Source organism: Megalops cyprinoides, chromosome 3, assembly GCF_013368585.1.
Source record: "Megalops cyprinoides isolate fMegCyp1 chromosome 3, fMegCyp1.pri, whole genome shotgun sequence".
Lineage (NCBI taxonomy): Eukaryota > Metazoa > Chordata > Actinopteri > Elopiformes > Megalopidae > Megalops > Megalops cyprinoides.
The window spans coordinates 50854418-50875514 of record NC_050585.1 but is presented as its reverse complement, the minus strand read 5'-3'; the positions used below and the strand labels follow the sequence as shown (position 1 = coordinate 50875514).

Below are 21097 nucleotides of genomic sequence, written 5' to 3'. Positions count from 1 at the left end.
AGACTTTAGGGAATGTAGGTCAAATGATGATTAATTAAGGTCAATTTATTCATAAACTCGAATAACTTCGTGCAGTTGTCCCATTATGACGCAAGCACGAAAAAGCCACATAGAATACACCTAAACCTGTCAGCAAATATGCAGAAAAGCTATTGGCTGGTTTGTCTGCTGGTAATGTGCGATCTCTTTCTCCAGTTTGGATTAACTGTCCAACTGAACACTGTTAAAAATAGCAAGTTTTCACACACTGTACTTACTACATATACTATATTGTATTCTCACAATAACGTCACAGAGCCTTTACTTTTTACGTTAACGTTACCTGCTGTACGTGTTCCAGGTAGGTTCAGTTTAAACTGAATTGTTTTGGAATTTTTCAATCACGTCATGGTGGATGACTGAATAATTGAAATAAGGTTTGGGGGAAAATGTAATCACTTTCAACAGGCTTGATTTAAGATTCTCGTTAAAAAAAGTTGAACTTCATAGCTGGAGCTGTTGCTGCAAAAACATTAAAACTTATCATTTTACTTTGCTTCAGACGAGAGATAAGTTTCGTTTGTAATTTACAAAACAGAACTACCTGCCCGGTAATTTGGAAAGACTGTCAATCAAAACGACTAAGTGCTCTGACCGCATGTGCATCTTTTAAAATTACCCTGTGGTAAGAACTGTTTTTAAACTACGGAAAGAGGAGTGTACGCAAAGATTGGTGTATGGGGTGATACGCACGCAAAAACTGTGCTGAGTTGTTTTTCTCCGTGTTTAATGCGCATTCTTCTTTGATTGGCCAGCATATATAACATAAAGTGTTCTAGCCAATAATACTTGAGTGTTTATTCGACGCTCTTCATACGTGCAGATAGTGTTCGGTTAATGCGTCCTTACGTCACTTCCAGGATGACGAGGGGGGTTGGTGTGACAAGTGATCAACAATAACAAGAATCACAGTGACCAGGAGAAGGTGAGTGTGAATCAAACTATTTCTGTAACAGTCCACAGATCTCTGAAAAATCGATTTTCGATAAAGTGACAGCTAACCTGGAAACATTTACTCTTTGTGTCAGGCAGGAAAGCTTTTGGGTCATCTGTGGCAGTTGTTCAATCTGCAAGACGGCTAGCATAGCTGTCTATCCACAGCACAGACTAGCTGTTGCAGGGTAGCTTGCCAACCAGTTAGCTGTCTTTCATTCGTTAGCGAGGCTGTCTTTGCGAACTAGCGGAGCTTACAGTCTAAACCTTGCAGGTGCTTTAGCTTGCTGGTTAGCAAACTAGCAAGTTGTAAATTAAATTAGCCAATAACTTGTCTAAAATGAATGACAGCAGATTTAATATCACTGAGTCATTTTCTACCGACATTTATTTTCGTCACAATAGCTACAAAGACTGTGATGTTCCCTACGCAGAATGTTCCTATTTGTGAGCAAGGCTACTTTGACCTGTGATGTTTTTGATTGATCTCAGGCGTATAGCCGCTGTGAGCGCAGTAGATCACCAGCATTACAGTAGTAAGAGATGGTAGCGGCCAGTTTCTGCAACGTTTTACAACAGTTCATCAGCGAGATACCTGCCTAGCTACCCCAGGAGAAAACATAGCCAGTTAGCTAGCTAGCTATGTTTTCTCCAGTAGCCAGTAACTACCTCGATAGGTGGACAGCTACGAAAAACCTATAGCTAACGTTCATTAGCCAGTGAGCTCCGTATCTGGCAGGCTAAGTTAAACGGCCCTTATGTCGAGTGTTGAAAAACAAGCCCCCGTGTATGGCGGTCAAAACATTTGCGAGAATGATCGTTTAGGAGTCCAGCTAATATAGTTCAATGGCCATTACGTGAACGGGTTTTAGGTTTGTAGGTCTAACGAGGTAGACTAGCTAAATAGGTAGCCTGCTAGCTTGCGAACATTACAGTAGGTCACTGTAATGTATCGTAATGCACGTTAACGTAGGTAACAAGTGATGTATGACGATAATTGCAATTATGTGTGTCAGAATGGTTATTCCTGGTCTTTATTTATATCTCACAATATAGATGCAACAATATTTTGTTCGTTTGCTAAATGATAAAATGTGCAGGTTCAAGATGCAGACATCCATGTAACTAATGAGGCCCCAACACAAATAGTAGTATGAGTGTAATGTTACATTATTACCCACAGACAGCTGGTTTGTGTAGCCTTGTGATTCGACACGTTCGTGTTTTCCATTATGAAACGGTCCACACAAAACGCTTTTCTCAAAACGTAAAGGATAAATAATTCACTCGCAGCTATAATGGGGTGTTTCAGTTCGTCCGAGTCCATCTGCACATCCAATGACAAGCTTCCAGAATGAGCCGTCCCCCTTTATGGTCCACGGCTGCAGTTATCATTATGTCTTTTGAGCTTATTCTTGTTCATCTCTTTTCTGAACGTTTGTGTTGGTGCGAACGTTACACTTAATAAGCGTATTACTGGGACTAGCTTGCTTAGTAAAACAGTTGCTCTTGGAAAGGGTTTTTATTAAACAAATCATTAAAGTGACTTGAGCAGCCCATACCTTGTGGAATGTCTCTATTTACATTTATTTTTTCTTGAGAACATTTCTGTATTGAACTAATCTGCTTGTTTTTGTGATTCTTTTTGGTGTGCCCATAGTGGAGATACTTTTTCTCTGAAAGTTTTAACCTACAACTCTGCCTAAAGTGTTGTTTCCATAGCAACTAAGAACCCCTGGAGATAGCTCAAACAAAAGTGTTGTCATGACAGCTGTTTGTTTGAAAGTCCCCCCCTTTTGTTGTGGTAGACCTATACAGTGTACCCAGCTGCCACTGGGAAGTTGATATCACCCAAAGTTTCCTTTGTTATGTAAAGAGTTCTCCTTGCTTTTCAGCGTATGCAAGCCACAGAACACCTCAGGCATCTTTGGTGTGATCAAGTTTGTTTGTTATTGTGCTGTCTGATGCGGTATTCTTTCATGTTTACATGTGACTGTGTTTTTGTTTTGGGAGTAAGAATGCCTGTTACTAACAAAGAACAGCTTGATACATTTCAGCTGGTGAGACAGTTAACTCAGCTAACAGAGTGCATGGACCTCAATATCTTTCATGAATAAAAAGGAGCCTAAGATTTGTACCACGGTAGCATGGTTGTGCTAGTATACCTTACATGTGGGGGTCACATCACCTTCTAACACGAGTGACATGCTTGTGGTCTTTGGTCATCAAAGTGTACCATCAGCAAGTACTCATATTTGATATGGGTTGTAAGTTACAGCCTTCCTTTGGTCTCATGTGGAAAGGAAAATCAAGGAAACTACTGAATATCTGAAGCTTCAGGTCAGTGACACCCGTTTAGAGCAGACTTCACAGGGGCATTTGAAAGATGTCTTTCTGCAGTGGTTTCATCCTGTTGGCTAGCTCAGGCTCAGGAGAGACCAGTTCAGACTTCTGCACTGAGCAAGCAGCTGTGGCATGGGCACAGTCCACCTGCACAGACTGGAGACAGACTGTGCCTGGCCCAAACAGCACGATGAAACTGATAAGCCTGATCGAGGCAGCAAAGAAACCCTTTTTTTTGTCCTGTCAGGTTCTCTGCACAATAACACTCTGAGTGGTGGAAAAACAAAAAAAGCTTTCAAATGTAAATTACAAAATTGGCCTAATTAGCAAAGTCACCAATGCTTGCATGTTTGTTTGTTTTTTTTTTTTTTTTTTTTTTTCTTGTGGTTCACAGTGCCCCAAACATCACCACATACCCAAATAGAATCACTGTCAGGATAAAAATACACAGCCACAACCCCACACACATACCTAAGCGTCACTGACAGGAAAGGAGGAGCAGAACTCCTAAACAATGGTGGCGGAACGTTCCGGCCACCAGCCAAGCCCTGCTCGGCGTTAGGCTAGAGTCTTTCCACACACCCCCACAATCTGCCGCCCAGGCGACTCGGAGTGTTTCGTGTAATAGCTACACTGGTTCTGAATTCAGCAGAACGTGGCTTAAAATGACACCAGGCTTGTTTTATGTGTGCTTGTGCACGGTAACTTTGAAATAGGACTGTTAGTTGCCATTCCTTGTTGTCATTCAATTTAAAATGCAGGCAGTCTATTTATGAACATGACTGAACAATATTAGCTCTCGCAAAGGGGAAAAGAGATGTTTATTACATGCTAATTGGTAGCTGTAATTCAATCTCCGGAATGTCGGAAGGGGATGGAAAAGTCCTGTGCTTCAGAGGCCTCTGAGGCTTAGCATTGCTGAGTGCACAGTGGCTGAATGTCAGAGTTTGGGGGGTGTGATCTGTCTTGTCTGTGAGCTCCCTGGTTATGATTATTTGCGCTTATCTCCCCCTCCTCCCCCCCCTCCCCTCAGCTGTGCTCTCAGGCTGTCCTGCGTCCCCCTCAGCCCGCTGCTGTGCCTCACCGCTGGGAAAGGTCCTTAGAGAGGGAACCAAGGAGAAGCCAGGGGCCACAGCCTCAACTGTGCAGCTGCCCAGTTACAGGGTAAGAGCGTGACTGTCTTCACAACAGACAGTGAGGAGAGGTGTAGCCTGGAAGCCCAGGACACTTTTAGTCCACTTCTTTTGTTAAAAGAGGCAAATTCGTTATTGTCAAACGTGGAGGAGACATTGTGTGGTTCACCCTGGAAACAAGGTCCAGTTGAGACAACAAAGCCATGCTAGTAGTGCTGGCTGACTTCCAAGGTGGTTTTTTTTTTTTTTTTTTTTTTGGAATATTTTTCTTTTCTTAAACAGGCCAGGTAGCACTCTGCCGCATTGCTGTAGGTTTTTGTGTGCTTGTCAGTGTGCGAGTTCTGCCAGATAAGGGGGTTACAATCTGTTATTGCCTTACACTTGGCCACAACGTTTAAACTTTTACCTCATTTGATACGGGCAAAAACCCATGTCATTGTACCTCAGGGTAGAATTTCAACCAATGAAAATACGGATCGGTCAGGGGAAGGTGTTTTATATGAAATAGGCTGATGCATTTATAGACAGGGACAGCTACATGGCAGATGATAAGCTGCAGAATTAGTGCTGATTTCTCACTGCCTGCTGAGCTCACGGCTCTCTTTCTGTAGGGTATCCTGTCCTCGCCGACCCCAGGAGAGCTGTTCCTCCTGCTTCTCAAATTTCACTCCAGAAATGTTGTAGTTACTGAAATAGAAAAGGTTAACAAGTTTGGCACCATTTGGGGAGGGCTAATTAAGATGGAGTAGCTAAAGTTTCTAGTGTTAAAAAGCCAGCACGTTTTGTCTGAAATGTCAGACAACGCTGATGTTGAAACACGGCAGTAGTCGCTGCAATAAACCGGAGCTGGAAAAATCCTCTGATTAAACATGTGGGTTAATCTGTAACCTATTGCTTTGATGAAGGGAGAATAAGGTTAAATGGTGGCTTGTTTGTGATGATGTAACTGCAGGGAGTGCGTGCAGTTTCACACAGGCTACATTCCGTGTATATGTGCCGGCTTAATTCCATAAAAATTTCCATCTGAAACGCACATAAAAATGTGCCTCTTGCCCATTTTCTTTGGGCTGTGGATTTTGAAGGATCATTTGATGTGAGTTTTAGGAGCCTGCTCTCAACAATGAACATTAAAGCACTGATTTCACTGATTCAGCCTCATTTCTGCATGCTAGATACTTGCTTGTTATTTGGGAAAATGGACTAATGACCAAATGTAATGGATTAATGATCAATATAGGAGAAGTGAGAACAAGAACTTGCAAAACTATATAAAATATAGAATGTATTACTCCTGGACATGATGAAGCCTGACAGAAGACTGATGTGTTTAAGGACACTGGCCAGTCTCTGTCATGGCTGGCCTGGTTTGTTGTTTCCCTTCTTGCTGATGTCAAAGGAGTGTTTTAGATTCCTTTTATATTTTAGACACAGTCACTGTTTTTTATTAGAAACACACATCATAAACATGGCAACGTGACTGTGAGTTCCCAGCATTCCAACAACTGCATGCACACCGAAAACGCATGTTTTCATGTTTTTAGCAGTAATTTCATTGCAGGATATACATTATACTCATTTGATCTCCATGTATGGTTCCCCACATACAATCCTGCACACTGTTAAATAACCATTACAGTCGAAGGCATGTTCTAACTAACGTGCACAGTTTCTGCTGCGGTGCAGATTCGTTCTTTTATTACATTTAGGGTTACCCCTGAATGTTACACTTATGTAGAAATTTAATGAAAGGTACCATCATGGCGCGCAGCTAGGAAAGTGACAAAAGGCGTGTTGGATTCGAGTCCCAGGCTAGCTTTCGCTCCGGTCCCTGGTGGGGGGGCCGAGGCAGTGTGTGCAGTTTGTTGTCACTTATCGAGGAAACGGAAGCTCTTTATTATGCAGCTGCTGCGATGTTCCGACACGTCGGCCATGTCAGTGTGGCTATAAAGACTCGAGCGTGTGTCGCGCTGATAAGCTGTCAGGTTCCCACCCAGGCTTTTATGTTTTGTGGTACAGACCCTTGATACAGAAGGGAGGGGCGTGTTAGTGACCCGGCACATAGCGCACTCAGTAAAAGCAGCGTGTGGCAACGCACAATCGTAAGTCCTCAAAGTGGTCATGCATATTTGCAAAATGTAATTGGTTGAACTCTGAGAGCGCAGAGTGGTCGGGCCCTTGCTCTGCTGAAAGCACAGCAAGCAGCATTTTGGATGTTCTCACTTTATACAAATCCTGACACGTTACATGGAGCAACAGAAGTGGACAGTACATTAGCTGTGTTGTTCACGCATCAATGTATCAAAGTGTGAATTCCCTGAAACTGTGATGGAGTAATTGTGTATTGAGGTGCACCTGTCAGGTGCTTTTCCAAGGGTTGGGGGTGTGAAGGTTGTCGCCTTGCAAGGCAGCCAAGGGGGAGCTGTGAGTGTGTCCAGAAAGTGAGTGGTGCTCTGTGTTGCCTTCACCAGCTGTCCCTAGCTGCCCAACGTCTATGAGTGTTTGGCTCTTCTTCTGTTTGGGGCCAACCGACCAAGAGGGCATGTGGGACGGGGCCATGGAGACGCCCGAGGAGGAGGGCCGCACCTTCATGCAGGTGATCAGCGAGAAGTACAGCCCGGAGAACTTCCCGTACCGGAGAGGGCCCGGCATGGGTGTGGTGGTGGTGCCGTCTGGCCCACAGGGGTCCCCCATGAAAGGTGAGACCAGCGTTTTCACCTCTGTCTGTATCTATGGGATGAGAAGGGGCTATGACTTCCTATGACATTGAGGGGTAGGGAAACCGGTTTAACGGCACTGGTTTTAGGAGCCTTGGAGTCAAGTGTTCACCGCACCTTTGTTTACCTGTGCTGTTGTAAGGAAAAATTCCTCTGGGTGACAATGTTTGAGAAGTAAATTTGCATTGTAAACCACCTTTTATAAGGGCAGCTGGTCAGTGAACTCATGGTGTAACAGTAGAAGTTTTGAGTTTTAGGTCACTCGTTTACTCCTTTCAGTCTTTTAGCTTTGTTTTGCTTCGCTTTGTAAGACGGTTCGATTAGCATCTGAGATGTGGCGGCCACGTGCAGGACAGCGTGGCTGACTGAGGCGGTGTCTCCCCAGATCGCCTGAACCTGCCCAGCGTCTTGGTCCTGAACGGCTGTGGAATCAGCCGCGCCGGGGACGAGGGGGAGATCGCTGCCTTCTGCGCTCACGTGGTGGAGCTGGACCTGTCTCACAACAAGCTGCAGGACTGGCACGAGGTGGGCCAAATCACCCCTCCCTGGCAAGAAAGCTCTGCGTGCATAAATCCAGGGTGACTTAGGAGCACATCAAAAGCTGCCCTTTGGCCGATCCGCAAATTATCCTGTTTTGATGTGGTGTTAGATATGAGTACAACAGTTTAACCCGTCCATTACGATTACGTTACATTATTGTCGTTTAGCAGACGCAGTCACCTGACTTAACGTAGGTTACAATTTTATCCATTTATAGGACTGGGTACTCAGGCAGTTGTGGCTTAATTACTTTCCCCAAGGGTGCGACAGCAGTGCACCAGCAGGGAATTCAACCAGCAATTACTAGCCCTGCTCCTTACCACTACACCACGCTACGGCCCACAGGGAAATCGGGTTGGTTCCCATTATTTTAGAGCACTCCCTGCTTCACCTTGCTTTAGTAGCCCAGAGGTGCAAATACATATTTATCTCTACATCAGCTGGTGTTGGTCGTCGTCTGGGTGGTCCAGACGGTCCACATTCCTGAAGGTTTTTGAGATGCCTGTCAGCCAGCAGGTGATTCAAGCTTCTGCTAGTGTCTCCAGTTTATTTGTTAAGACTAAGATAAAAATTCGGAAAAAGAACTCCAAGAAACTGACCCTTCGCTCCTTCTCTCCTGTTGTTTTAGATCAGTAAGATCGTGTCCAATATACCAAACCTCGACTTCCTGAACCTGAGCTCGAACCCTCTGAGCGACTCTGTCCTGGAACCGAGTTGTGCTGAGTCCTTCATCAGAGTGCGCCGACTCGTCCTCAACAATACCCGCGTGTCCTGGGAGACCGTGCACACCTTCACACGAGAGATCCCCGAGTAAGATGGCCCCCCCCCCCCACCCCCCCGGTTGGGCAACCAGTGCAACTATTACCTGCTATACAGTCGAGCAGAGCCTGTCTACTGCTCACTCCAGAGAGCTGTTTTACATGCTTCACAGCAGGGGAGAATCTGAATCAAATGGTTACGATGGGCTTCCCAATGAATAGGGGGGTGATGAATGCACTTTCTCAAGCAGCCCTTTAGTGCTTTTAAGGGATACATTTTTTTCTCTCTCTCGTTGAAATTCTAAATGTATGCAGTCAGCAGCAGAGATGGAGAAGTGGATGTCATTGTACGTCTTTGAGCTGCAGCTGCAGTAATCTTTTATTGAATGATCTTCGCCGGGGAGCTGTGCTCGGCAGCAGATGTTAGCACAGTGTATTGCTGTGAGTAGGAGAGCTGTAGACAGCGCTGGGATCAGTGCGCCGCTTCAGTCCCAGCTGCATGAGGTAGATGGATAGACGGTACTTTGTTGATCCAAAAGTAGAGGTGGTTGGAGGGTAGGGCTGGGCAATATAGCCGTCGCAATATATCGAATAGCTATTTTTAGCTATCCCCGGCATGTGGCGTTAGGTTTATTCCCATATTGTTTTCCCTTTAGTCATACCTGATGAGGGAGCACACCTCCAAAATTCAGTGACATGCTTCCGGGGCAGAAAAATATCACTTGTATCTATATGTTGGTTAACTTACCTATTAGCTTTGAAAAACACATAGCATATCTTTTCACTCTTTACCTTTGTAGCCATGTGTTTCTATCTACCACATGGAAGCAACATAGTGCTGTTGCTGTGATATCAACATTGAATAGATAAAAGTTGCGGTTTTTCCCCCAGAAGCATTTCACATGGCCTCGGAAAACTGGAGGTGTGCTCCCGCATCAGGTTTGACTAAAGGGAAGAAATACGGGAGGAAACCTAACACCACATGCCGGGGATAGCTGTTATTGCACTTGAAATAGCTATTCGATATATTGCGACGGCTTTCTCGCCCAGCCATAGAGGACGGGGGCGCGATGGTCACCTGTGCGGCCTTCTCCCTGCGCAGGTTGGTGGAGCTCTTCCTGTGCCTTAACGAGTACGACTCGGTGACGCCGTCGGCGGTGCCCTGCCCCTCCCTGCGCCTGCTGCACATCACCGACAACAACCTGCAGGACTGGGACGAGGTGCGCAAGTTCGGGGCCATGTTCCCCGGGCTGGACACCCTGATCATGGCCAACAACAACCTGGCCTCCATCCAGGACTCCGGAGATACGCTGTGCCGCCTCTTCCCAAACCTGCGCAGCATCAACCTGCACAACTCAGGTGTGTAGGAGAGCCACGGAAAATACGCAGGTGCCTCACAGTTCTGGAGAGGTCACGGAACGTCACTCACTCTTGCTTCTTTTGTTTTTACCTTCCACATTTCTCGCTAACTCATTAGCTCAGTATGAGTTACTGTCGAGCAGTGTCAGGGTGATTTTTCTCATTGACTTCTTCAAACTCTTGCATCATAAAGCCCATTACCCGAGGTCGCTGGTGACTCATATTCCCGGCAGATGCAAAATGAGGGCAGCGAGTCTCTTACTGCATAGCTCCATTGTTGGAGTAACCCATTTTCACGGGAATTTCACTACTGCAGGAGCGGAAATTGTCCTTGAAAATATCACATACTTAAAACATTATTGAAGACTCCGATTTGAGCGGAAAGCTAGGTGTGCGACTATAGTCCCGCTCCAGGGAACAGCATGAGATGCTCCCTGTTGCCTCCCGTTTGTTGTCTCCAGTCTTAAACTTTTCTGTACTGTGGAGGTTCATGCATCATCTTGGTGCAGCGTTTGGCCAGTCTGATTTAAATTCCTCTCCGTAAGGATGTGTGGTAGTTACAGTAGTTTGTTCAGTATTACCACCTGTCTCTCGCTGTCTTAGGGAATTTTACTTTTCTTTGCATACAGCTCTAAAATAATAATAAGGGCAGAGGGCTCATGAAATTATCAGAAACCAAACTATGTACATTGACCCTATGTACATGTTCCCTATGTACATGTTCCCTAGGCCAAACTGCTGGAATCAGAGATTAGGTAACGCCCCAGGGCCTCCTGTAGCTGCTTCTCCCTCCAGGTACAACAGGAGGCAGCCCTCCTCCATGGAGCCGTTGGGCCGCGTTGGAAAGTGCAGTGGTAGCGTTCCTCCTTCTCTCCTCGTAGCTCCACTGAACCCGAACGCTAAGGAGATGAGTGGGCCAATAGTAGCCGATCTGCCCACCCATCTGTGTTCTCATGGCTTCGGGGGGGGGGGGGGGGGGGGGAGGAGAAAAGCGGTCGACTTGTTGAAAGTCCGTTGAAAATCTTTGTTCTGCTCTCCTTTTCCTGCTGCGCCATAAGCGTCCCGCTGAAACACTATATGTGTCGGCCTGTCGCCTGAGAATCTCTCTTTTTTTAACTTCTTTGCCTTGCCTTTAATCTCTCCCATTAGCAGTTATGCAATCTCGAGGGGTTGCCCATTGCTCAGCAAAGCTTGGGTCTGTGTAAACAAAGCTTGCAACCTAGAAAAGGCACAGTGGAGATGGTCCAGTTTGTTAATGGAGGATGAAGTCACCCTTTCAGATCACTTTCACTCAGTTATTTGGAATGAAGCTTGGTATATTTGGTGCTTTTGGGATAAAATATGAACTGCTTTAAAACTGCACTGATGAGAATTACACATTCCTTGATCAATGTCTTTCAAGACTTCTTTGTAGCCTAAATTTTACACTCCATCTTTTTTGGTCTCTCAGCAACATGTACGTATTATTTTCCTTCCATAGAGACATTGACATTTGTATACATAAGTAATTGTGGAAAGTTGTACAGAGTAACTTGCTTTTCAGTCTTCTCAGTCAGGACCAGGCTATAAATCAGAGCTCTCTGTGCGTGTGTGCGCGTGTGTGTCTGTGTGTGTGTTAGGTCTGAATCGGTGGGATGACATAGAGAAGCTGAACTGCTTCCCCAAGCTGGAGGAGGTCAGACTGCTGGGAATCCCGTTACTGCAGACCTACACCAACACTGAGCGCCGCAGTCTCATTATCGCACAGTGAGTGTCTCCGGGGGCACCTCCTCCATCACTGAGCCCCCCTGAACCACCCTGAACTGCAGTGCACCACACACAATGAACCCCCCTGAACCACCCTGAACCACCCTGAACTGCAGTACACCATGCACTGAACCCCCCTGAACCACCCTCAACCACCCTGAACTGCAGTGCACCACACACAATGAACCCCCCTGAACCACCCTGAACTGCAGTCAACCGCACATCATGAACCACACACACACTGAACCGCACACACTAATACACACTGAATGCTTGTCTGCACTGAACCATACTGTTGTGCACACATTGACCCACACTGCACCATGTGCACTGATACTGCATAAACCACACACAATGATCATCACTGAACCACAAATACTGAACTACGCACACTTATGCTGACTGAATCACACACATCACGCACACTGGACTGCACTGCGTCACACACACTGATATTCCCTAAACCACACACAGTGATAGGCACTGACCCGGACACGCTCATGCTGACAGAATCACACACGCTGATATTCCCTAAACCACACACAGTGATAGGCACTGACCCGGACACGCTCATGCTGACAGAATCACACACGCTGATATTCCCTAAACCACACACAGTGATAGGCACTGACCCGGACACGCTCATGCTGACAGAATCACACACGCTGATATTCCCTAAACCACACACAGTGATAGGCACTGACCCGGACACGCTCATGCTGACAGAATCACACGCTGATATTCCCTAAACCACACACAGTGATAGGCACTGACCCGGACACGCTCATGCTGACAGAATCACACACGCCGATACTCCCTAAACCACACACAGTGATAGGCACTGACCCGGACACGCTCATGCTGACAGAATCACACGCCGATACTCCCGAAACCACATACAGTGATACACACTGACCCACAAATGCTGAACTGCACGTTTGTCCTGACTGAATCGCACAAACTGATACTGAACCACACTGATAAGTACTGCAGTACACTCACTGACCCGTTACACATTTGCCTTGCCAGAGGACACACTCTGCTAGTTGCTGATGAGCACACGAACACTCAGCAAACCACACACTGAAGGATATTGGCACACGTTGCCCTAGCATACACTGACTCTTTTTGACACTCGCTAAATCGCACGCATTGATCCAACACCCATTGTCCTGACCGCATGCTTTCCGTGTACGTTGCAGGCTGCCCTCGGTCTCTGTGCTCAACGGGAGCGTGGTGACAGAGGGGGAGAGGGAGGACGCCGAGAGGTTCTTCATCCGCTACCACCTGGGCTACCCTGAGGAGGAGCTGCCTTACAGGTACAGCCCACAATGCACCTGGACTCGCTCTGCTCTGCTGTGACTCACTCTCACTGCTGCCGCTACCGCTGACTCACAGACCTGATAGACTCTCCCACTGCGACCGCTACCACTGACCCTCACCCTACACCATTACACAGTATAGCCCACAATGCACCTGGACTCCATACTCTGACTCACAGACCTGATAGACTCTCCCACACCACCACTACCACTGACCTTCAGCACACAGTTACTCATTATAGCCCACAATGCACCTGGAGTCCACACTCGTGACTCACCGAGCTGATACATTTTCCCATCACGACCACTGCCACTGACCTTCACTCTACGCCATTACCTATTATAGACCACAGTGCACCTGGACTCCACACTGGTGACTCACAGCCCTGATAGACTCTCCCACACCACCACTACCACTGACCTTCACCCTACACCATCGCTCAGTGCAGCTCACAATACAGTCTGACTCAGTACCTGACCCACACATTGTCTCTATACAGCCACTGCCACTGGCCCTTACCCCCAAAACTGTCACTTAATACAGCTCCTTCTGCCTCTAAAACCCAACTGTGTAACTCGGCACCATTCACACTGCCAATGGCATGGCCACTCCACACAGCTGTCTCAAGCAGAAGCCCTGCCCCTCAGATATTTATACACGCTGCTGTAGGAGACAAGGACAGCGCTGGTTCCTCCATGGCCTTACAAACTCTTTTTAACGCTTTATGCAAGTGCTATTTATAAGCTACTGTGTTCTTTTTTTATATTCATTTTGTCCCTGTGTCTGGCCGCAGTTGTTGGCAGTTCGGAGAAGGGAGCAAGGGAGCGTGGTTTGTTTCATGGTGGTCCTCCACACTCAATCTGAGACGGATTTGTGGTTGGCGGATTGCGTCAACTCAAATTAGCCAGTGACACACGGATCCCGGAGCTCCGTGTCTAGATCATGTTTTTGAGAGACAATAAGAAATCAGACAGCTCGCGACACGCCTGAAAACGATAAGGGCCCGGCCGGGCCAGATAGAGTGTTTTCTCCCCCCTGGTCTTTGCCGTGGCAGTGTCCCCCTCAGTGGGAATTTTGGGGTTGGCCAGTGCTGGGAAACGGAGCACTCGCCTTGCCAGGCGCATTCCACTTAACCTCGGGAGAATGTGGAGAGGGGATTCGTGGCGAGACTAGGGAATCTAACCTTTAGGAGACAATGTGGCCAGTCTCTGGCCGCTCAATGACTTCTTTGTGAGCAATACGCTGATCAGAAAATGGATACACGGAGTGGCAGGCTGATATTTTTCTCCCTCCGCCCCCCCCCCCCTCCCCTTTCAGTTTTTTCCTTGAAGGGGATTGAGCACTTTATTCATTTCCATTTGTAACAAGAGCTGACGTACACCATCCTGGAGGGGGCATTTGCACGAGTTGTCTAACTGATTATGACATAGGCAAAGTGGGTTTTTGGACTGAGTGAGTGAGGGATTGTATGGGTGATGCAAAGGACAGGTCATTTCGGCGTGTGGAGGGCCCGAGTCGACATTCATACATACCTGTAACATAGAGGTGTTGCCTTTCAGATTATAGGCAAGAAGCTTGATGCTTAATCGTTGACATACCTGGATTGTTGGCAGGTCTGATAGCGACCCCCCTCCTCCCCCCGTGGTATTATGTATAAGAGTCAGATCAAATAAATGTGTAGTCCTACATGCACTAAGGATTTGTAATGTGAGTGAAGGGTGGCAGTAAGTATAACAGTGATGCTTCATTGTTGGCAGACAGGAGTAAATTTGACCTCTCTTAAAGGAGATGTAGGCCTTCCCTTTTTTTGAATGAATTTCATGTCTTTAGCCAGCTCTGCAGCTGTTTGTAACCTCCTTTTCCTGGATTCTGATTAAATGCACATGTTTTTGGATGTGTAGATAGCTCGTCTCTCCATTAAATTACATTATTAGTAATGTATGTTATTATTTGTAGTTAATTTTACAGCTGTATATTTACTGAGGCAATTCTGGGTTAGGTACCTTGCCCAGCAGTGTGGCAGCAGTGCCCCAGTGGGGAATCGAACCAGCAACACTTCCGTTACAAGCTCTGCTCCTTACCACTATGCTACACTGCCACCCCCCTCCGTAATGCTTTTCCGCCAGTTCGGCCTCTGAATATGAAGTGATTGGTCTGAGGGGGATTGAGTTGATGCATAAACCGTAGCTAGGCTGGAGGAGATGTGGAGCTCCTTTAAAGATCCTGTATGGGTACAAGTACCTGCTGCATTTCTCCCGGTTTCCCCCTTTAATTCAGAGTCACAGTAAAGGGAGAATGAAAAATGTACGGTTAATTAAAGAGGGTTAAGCATATGTAGAGGTCTTAGTATGCATAGAACACTCTTTCTTATCTCTTTATGTCAGTGTGGGGAATAATTGAAATTGTATCAATTGGCAGCATTGATTAGATATCAGGTCATCCATGAGTATTTTCACGAGAAGTTAGCATGTGTGTTCTGTTTCATCCGTACATTCAGAATTACGGAAGATGCCTCTTGTTGTTGCTTACCACACGATCAATTCTATGTCCTTGGTGGACATGGAATATCATTGGCTACCCAACTGGTAGTCTGCTTTGTCGCTGACTTGGTTCCAACTGGAAACATGTGACTCCATTATAGATTTGCATACAGTATATTGCAAGGGAATGTTTATTCGTTTTTAAAACTCAGATGGTTTGTCTTTTCACTGAGTGACGAGTACTTTCCAGTACCGCACAGAAATCACAAGAGTGAGTGCTCATTGACTGGAGTGCGGAAATCGTGATCTGATTGATTCTGCTGTGCATTATGGTTAATCGTTTTTCCTTCCTGTCGTCTAACAGACAACACATTAAGCCGTCACATGAGTCCATATTAACAATGGTTGTAACATGGCTGCTGCAGATGTGTGAAGTGAGAGCGGTGCAGAAAGCAGGAGACAAAAAAATACTCAGATGAAAACACAGAAATGGGTGGAAAATATGGCTTTTCAGTTTCAACACACTGATTAAAATTCCATGAAAGCAGCAGCACTCCAGAAACAGAAACTGTATGCATATATATTGGCATTGTGGTGCAGACTTGTTTTAAATATTCAACTGAAAAAAAAAGACATGCAGGAAAAAAAAAACACAAACTTATAAGACTGTTTGTTCCCTGAATGTTCAGTGAGGTTGCAAAGCTGTTGATGTCCACCAGTTAATCAGTTTTTCAGTTTAGTTTCAGTTCTTTGGCGGTGAAATGGTACAGATGAATCAGACCACGTCAGACCACAACACAAATTGCGAGTTTGAAAATGCATATTTGTGGATTTTCATGGCTGCGCATGCCCCGATGTCTTGACTTGTATCATTGCGTATTGGCAGACCCCGGCACACACATTGTAAGAAGGCGTGATATGATTAGCTTGCCATCTCCACACATTAATGCAGTGACTTTATGTCAGTTGAATTTGCAGTTAATGTGAGGATGAGATGATTTTAGTGTTTTGCTTTTAGTGTTTTTAGTGTTTTGTTTTGAGAAGTTTTTAAAAGAATTATTTAATGTCCTTCTGTAGTCCTGTTAGTTTCAGTGAAATTTCTCTAATTGGCTAGGGAACTATGCCGCTTTAGCAGTGTGGTGTAGAGGTAAGGAGCAGGGCTTGTAACCCAGCAGTTTCAGGTTTGGTTCCCAGGAGGGCCACTGATGTTGCACCTCTGACCAAGGTGCTTAACCCAGATTGCCTCAGTAAAGAGTCGGCTGTGTAAATGGATAACATGTAACAATTTAAAGTTAGGCATGTCACTCTAGATAAGAGCATCCTCTAGGCCTCATAATAAAAAATCAAAACCGGCCCAGGGCACTACAGTGCTTGGCACCTGAAAAATCTTTTTTAACAGCAAAAACGGGATCAGTGCTCCTCTGTGAACTTGTGTACAGAGTAACCTTACACATTGTATGTCTGAATGCATATCCACTCTTCGAAAGCATAGCTCACCCAGGTGGAAACTGGGACTCCGCCGGGCCTGGCCCTTCACAGGCAGGGTGCATTGTGGGTAAACCTGACGAAGCCGTCTGTGTGCCGGCCGGCACAGCGACTCTTTTGTGGAGCGCAGCACTCCGGTGCCGGGAGTCCCTTCCCAGGAGGTGGCACCCCCTCTCCCTCCCAGTGCAGAGAGAGGACTGGCATAGCCCTGCTCAGACCCAACAATGCCCACTTTCTTTACCCTCACACAGATCTGGTGGCAGGAAAGAAACAGGTGCCATCCAGGCCCTCTTTTCTCTCTCTCTCTTTCTTTCCCCCTCTCTCTCCCTCTCTCTTCCTCTGTCTCTCTGCCCCCCCCCTCTCTCTCCCTCCTTCCACTCTCTCCTCCCCTCTCTCTCTCTCTCTCTCTCTCTCTCTCTCTCTCTCTCTCTCTCTCTCTCTGTTTCTCTTGCTGAGTCTCTCTGTCTTGGCTCCCTTAACGCAAACTGCATTTACTCGGTCTTGACCTTGTGCCAGTTTCCCAGGTGGAGAGTGGAGGGGAGGGAGGGAGTGAGGGAGGGAGGTAGTGGACAGGAGATGGCTGCCCCCTTCCTGACTGGCCCTGCTTGCCCTCCCCCCTTCAGGGATCAGAGTTCCGTGGCCAGGTCAGAGACGCTCGGGCTGCACCGCTTCTTGAAAGCAGAGAGGGACAGAACAAAGGGTCTAACACAGGCTGGTTTGAAGAATCCCGTTTGTCAAAGTGCAGGCCTATACCCTTGAGTAACCCTAGTTTCAGTCACAGACGTGTTGGGCATAAGAGGCTTTTTAAGGCGAGGGGCAGACAGGGGAGGGGTGGCTGATGAGTAGGTCCTAAAGCAAACCTGTTCACACCTTGTCTTTCATATGGATGGTTGAGTTGTAATGAAGAGTGGTGAGAAAGGGCAAGATGACCACCAAATGCCAAAGACATGCACCTGGGAAAGAGTGGACAAAGGACACACGAACGCCTTCGTTAATCATGGGTGAATTAATGCAAAAATCCTTCTTAAGCTTCTCACTGCAGGATTTCACCATCATAAAATTAGTGTGTTTCTAATATGAACTTAAAATAGTGTTATATGCAGGGCGTATACAATTCTTCAAAATCATAAATACATCACAAGGTCACAAGGCAACCTGGCATGTGATGGTCCCCGGAGCACATCTTATACCTATTTAAACATACTAATACATAATTATTGCAGTGTCTACGCAGTATCTATCTGTTATCATTTGAAAACAGTTTTTCTATGGAGGACTGCACTGTGGGTATAGTGTTATGGGTTGTATTGACTAAAATTTGATGGTTTTATGGATTGAGAGTGTGTGTTAGACAGCGGCCCCTAAGACAGAGTCATTCGCTTCTTCTTCTTCTGGCTGCTGAATTGGGAAGTCATCCCCGGAGATAAGCAGGAGGACATGATATTCTCTCACTTTTTTCCGGCTTGTGGCCGTCATCATTTGTCTTGCAACATTCCAGCTTTGTTAGGCTGCTTTCCTCAGGGAAAGGCCTTAAAATCACGGTGGAACAGGATGTAATGTTCTTAGGTATGTTACTCGCAACGGTATAATACTTCTTACCCTATATAAAACTGGGCTTAAATGCAGTACCCACGAATAATGGCACTTTGTACAAAGCAACTAAAAGTGACACAAGATGAGAATTCCCATGGCAACATGGGACTTAAAGCAGAACCCGGGCCAGAAGCTTGCATTGTTGAGAGACTTTTGGAAAGGCATGGAAATTGCTTTGATTAACCTAGCTGTTACAGTACCTTTCAAAGCAAAGCCTTTCTTCCAGATTTTATTTAATCGTTCCTGGCCTTATCTCTCCCAGCATCCCCTGGGGCAAAGCTCTTTCTCACGGCGGTGTGTGTGAGGAGGGAGGGCCAGGCTCTCGCTCGCGCACACACACACACACACACACACACACACACACACACACACGCACACACACACTGTGTCCAGGAAGGAGGAGAGAGGTCTCTGGCTTGCCTTAGAGAGGCTATAGAGCACAAGATGTTGTCCTGAAGTATATGCACACAGATGGGCAGTACACACGCTTGAGGGTGAAATAAATATTCTTCGGATCCTCCTCAGGAGTTCTCTGAATGAAAACAGCTAAAATAAGAAAAGTGGCACAACAAACTAAGACAAAGACCTCTTCACTGCTTTTACCGGCTCTTTTTCTTTATTTTGTTCTTACGAATCGGCCTCTCAGGGTGACTCAGGATTTTGTGTCGTAAAACAAGTAATGCCTGGATTTGTGTCGTGAGCGTAAACCTGATCGTCATGAAAGGTGCAAAGCGGGCGTGTTTCCCTCCCTGTGTAATTTCAAGATATGCTTCGAACTTCCATCCATTTTACCTTCATTATTGCTCTGCCGCATAATCTTTCTGGCTCATGATTCTGGTTATGGATGATCTAGTTCAAAGGGTGTCGTTGTGATGGTATATTATTAGGCCAATGGGTACTATTGACTAGCTAGCTAGCTAGTTATAATGATGTCTTGTTAGCTCACTACCCATATGCTTTCCTAGGTCCAAACTAGCTTGTCCAATGACTGTCTAAATAGATTTAACATCACATAGACTATATCAGAACAACTAGCTAGCTAGCTTGACCATTGCAAGAAGCAGTAGTCAGCTAACTGTTAGCTGGCAATGAGTCGACAGTGACCATCGTTAGTATGGGAACACATTGGTTTTTACCATATTGGTTTTTCAGGGCTGGCACTCTCAAAATCATACATAATGCTGTGTGTGTTATGGTGATGGTAAATTACGATACATTTTACAATATTGGCATTTAGCAGGCGGTCTTATCCAGAGCGACTTACATCAGTTACGTTTTTTTTTTTTTACAATGTTGTCCATTTATATGGGTGAATATTTACTGAGGCAGCAGTGGGTTAAGTACCTTGCCCAAGGGTACAGCAGCAGTGCCCCAGCGGGGAATCAAACTGGCAACCTTTCAGTTACAAGTCCTGCTTCTTAACCAGTGTGCTGCACTGCCGCAGTGCAAATCACAACCAAGGGCTCATTGTGTATTCGTCTACTTACGTTTGTCACTCCTCACTTAGGCACTAACAAACCTGCCTGCACATCCTATCAGGTACCACAGCCTGGTGACGAAGTACGGGAAGCTGGCGCCCCTGGCCGATGTGGACCTGCGACCGCGCTGCCACGCCAAGGTGGAGGTGCACTGCGAGGACAAGGTGGAGCTGGTCAGCATCCGGCTGGACCAGACGGTGGCCGAACTGAAGAAGCAGCTGCGGACAGTGGTGCAGCTCTCCACCAACAACATGCGGGTCTATTACATTGACAAGGAGGTGGGCTGTGCCTTCGGGCCGGAGGAGCTGAAGTACAACGCCCGGGCCCTGCACTCCTACAGCATCCGCGACGGGGACGAGATCCTGGTGGTTCCCAAGTCCAAATGACTGCGAGGCCGTGTTTGAAGTCGGGCGGGGTGGGGGAGGAGGAGGAGGAGGAGGAGGAGGTGGAGGGGAGGTGCTGTGGGAATACTGTCTTTTCCCTCGCAGTCTCTCTTCCTGATATTTTCTGGAACCCCTCCCCCCCAACCCCCCTCCTTTCCTGCTGTCCACACACAGTGTGGGGTACCCAGTCAGGAAGAAAACAGACAGTCCTTTGGCTCGCTTCGCTCCCACAATCCTTTTCATCGTGGTGAACTAGATCACTTCAGCTCAGCCTAATTAAGTGACACCTCTCCACCTTGCACACGCACACACACACACACACACACACACACACACACACACACACACACACACACATACATATATTCCTAAGATACGCAAAGTCTATTTCCTATATATTATTGGCTCCTTTCAATCTTGAAGGGAGACTTTCCTTTTGTTTTTGTTTATTTATTGTCAGTGTGATTTTAAACCTTGACTTCAGAAAGCTGGCTCCTTGGACACTCTTCAGGTAGCCCAGCCTATTGCATTTGCAAGCAGATGCTTGCAGGTTTGTCAGCAGTGCTTGATGAACCAGAGACAAGGTTGAGAGGACGTGGAAAGTGTTTGTCAGGCTAGATCATTCCTTTTTATCTCCTTGCCGTAGACCAGTGGTACCCAAACCCGCTTGTGCAAATGCACTCGTCTAAGGACCACCTATTATCACAAAGGCATTGCTACATAAGATTGAAGTGAAGTGCAACTTTAGTGTGTGATAGCTTAGCAATTAGGTTATTTGCTTGTACCTACA

At 46.4% G+C, this 21097-nt stretch overlaps 1 protein-coding gene across 2 annotated transcripts; it reads left to right on the top strand.

Annotated features, from left to right (window-relative positions):
• Positions 1–918: 918 nt before the first annotated feature.
• Positions 919–20360, top strand: tbcelb (tubulin folding cofactor E-like b). 2 transcript variants are annotated; one of them, XM_036524240.1, is made up of 9 exons: positions 919–964; positions 4349–4479; positions 6917–7144; positions 7548–7687; positions 8331–8512; positions 9563–9819; positions 11439–11565; positions 12768–12884; positions 19986–20360. In XM_036524240.1, the coding sequence occupies exons 3-9, from the start codon at positions 6940–6942 to the stop codon at positions 20308–20310; spliced, it is 1353 nt and encodes a 450-aa protein (XP_036380133.1). In that variant the 5' UTR covers positions 919–964; positions 4349–4479; positions 6917–6939; the 3' UTR covers positions 20311–20360. The 2 variants fall into 2 exon arrangements, with proteins under 2 accessions (XP_036380133.1, XP_036380134.1); XM_036524241.1 differs by lacking the exon at positions 4349–4479 and having other exon boundaries at positions 932–964.
• The last annotated feature ends 737 nt before the right edge of the window (positions 20361–21097 follow it).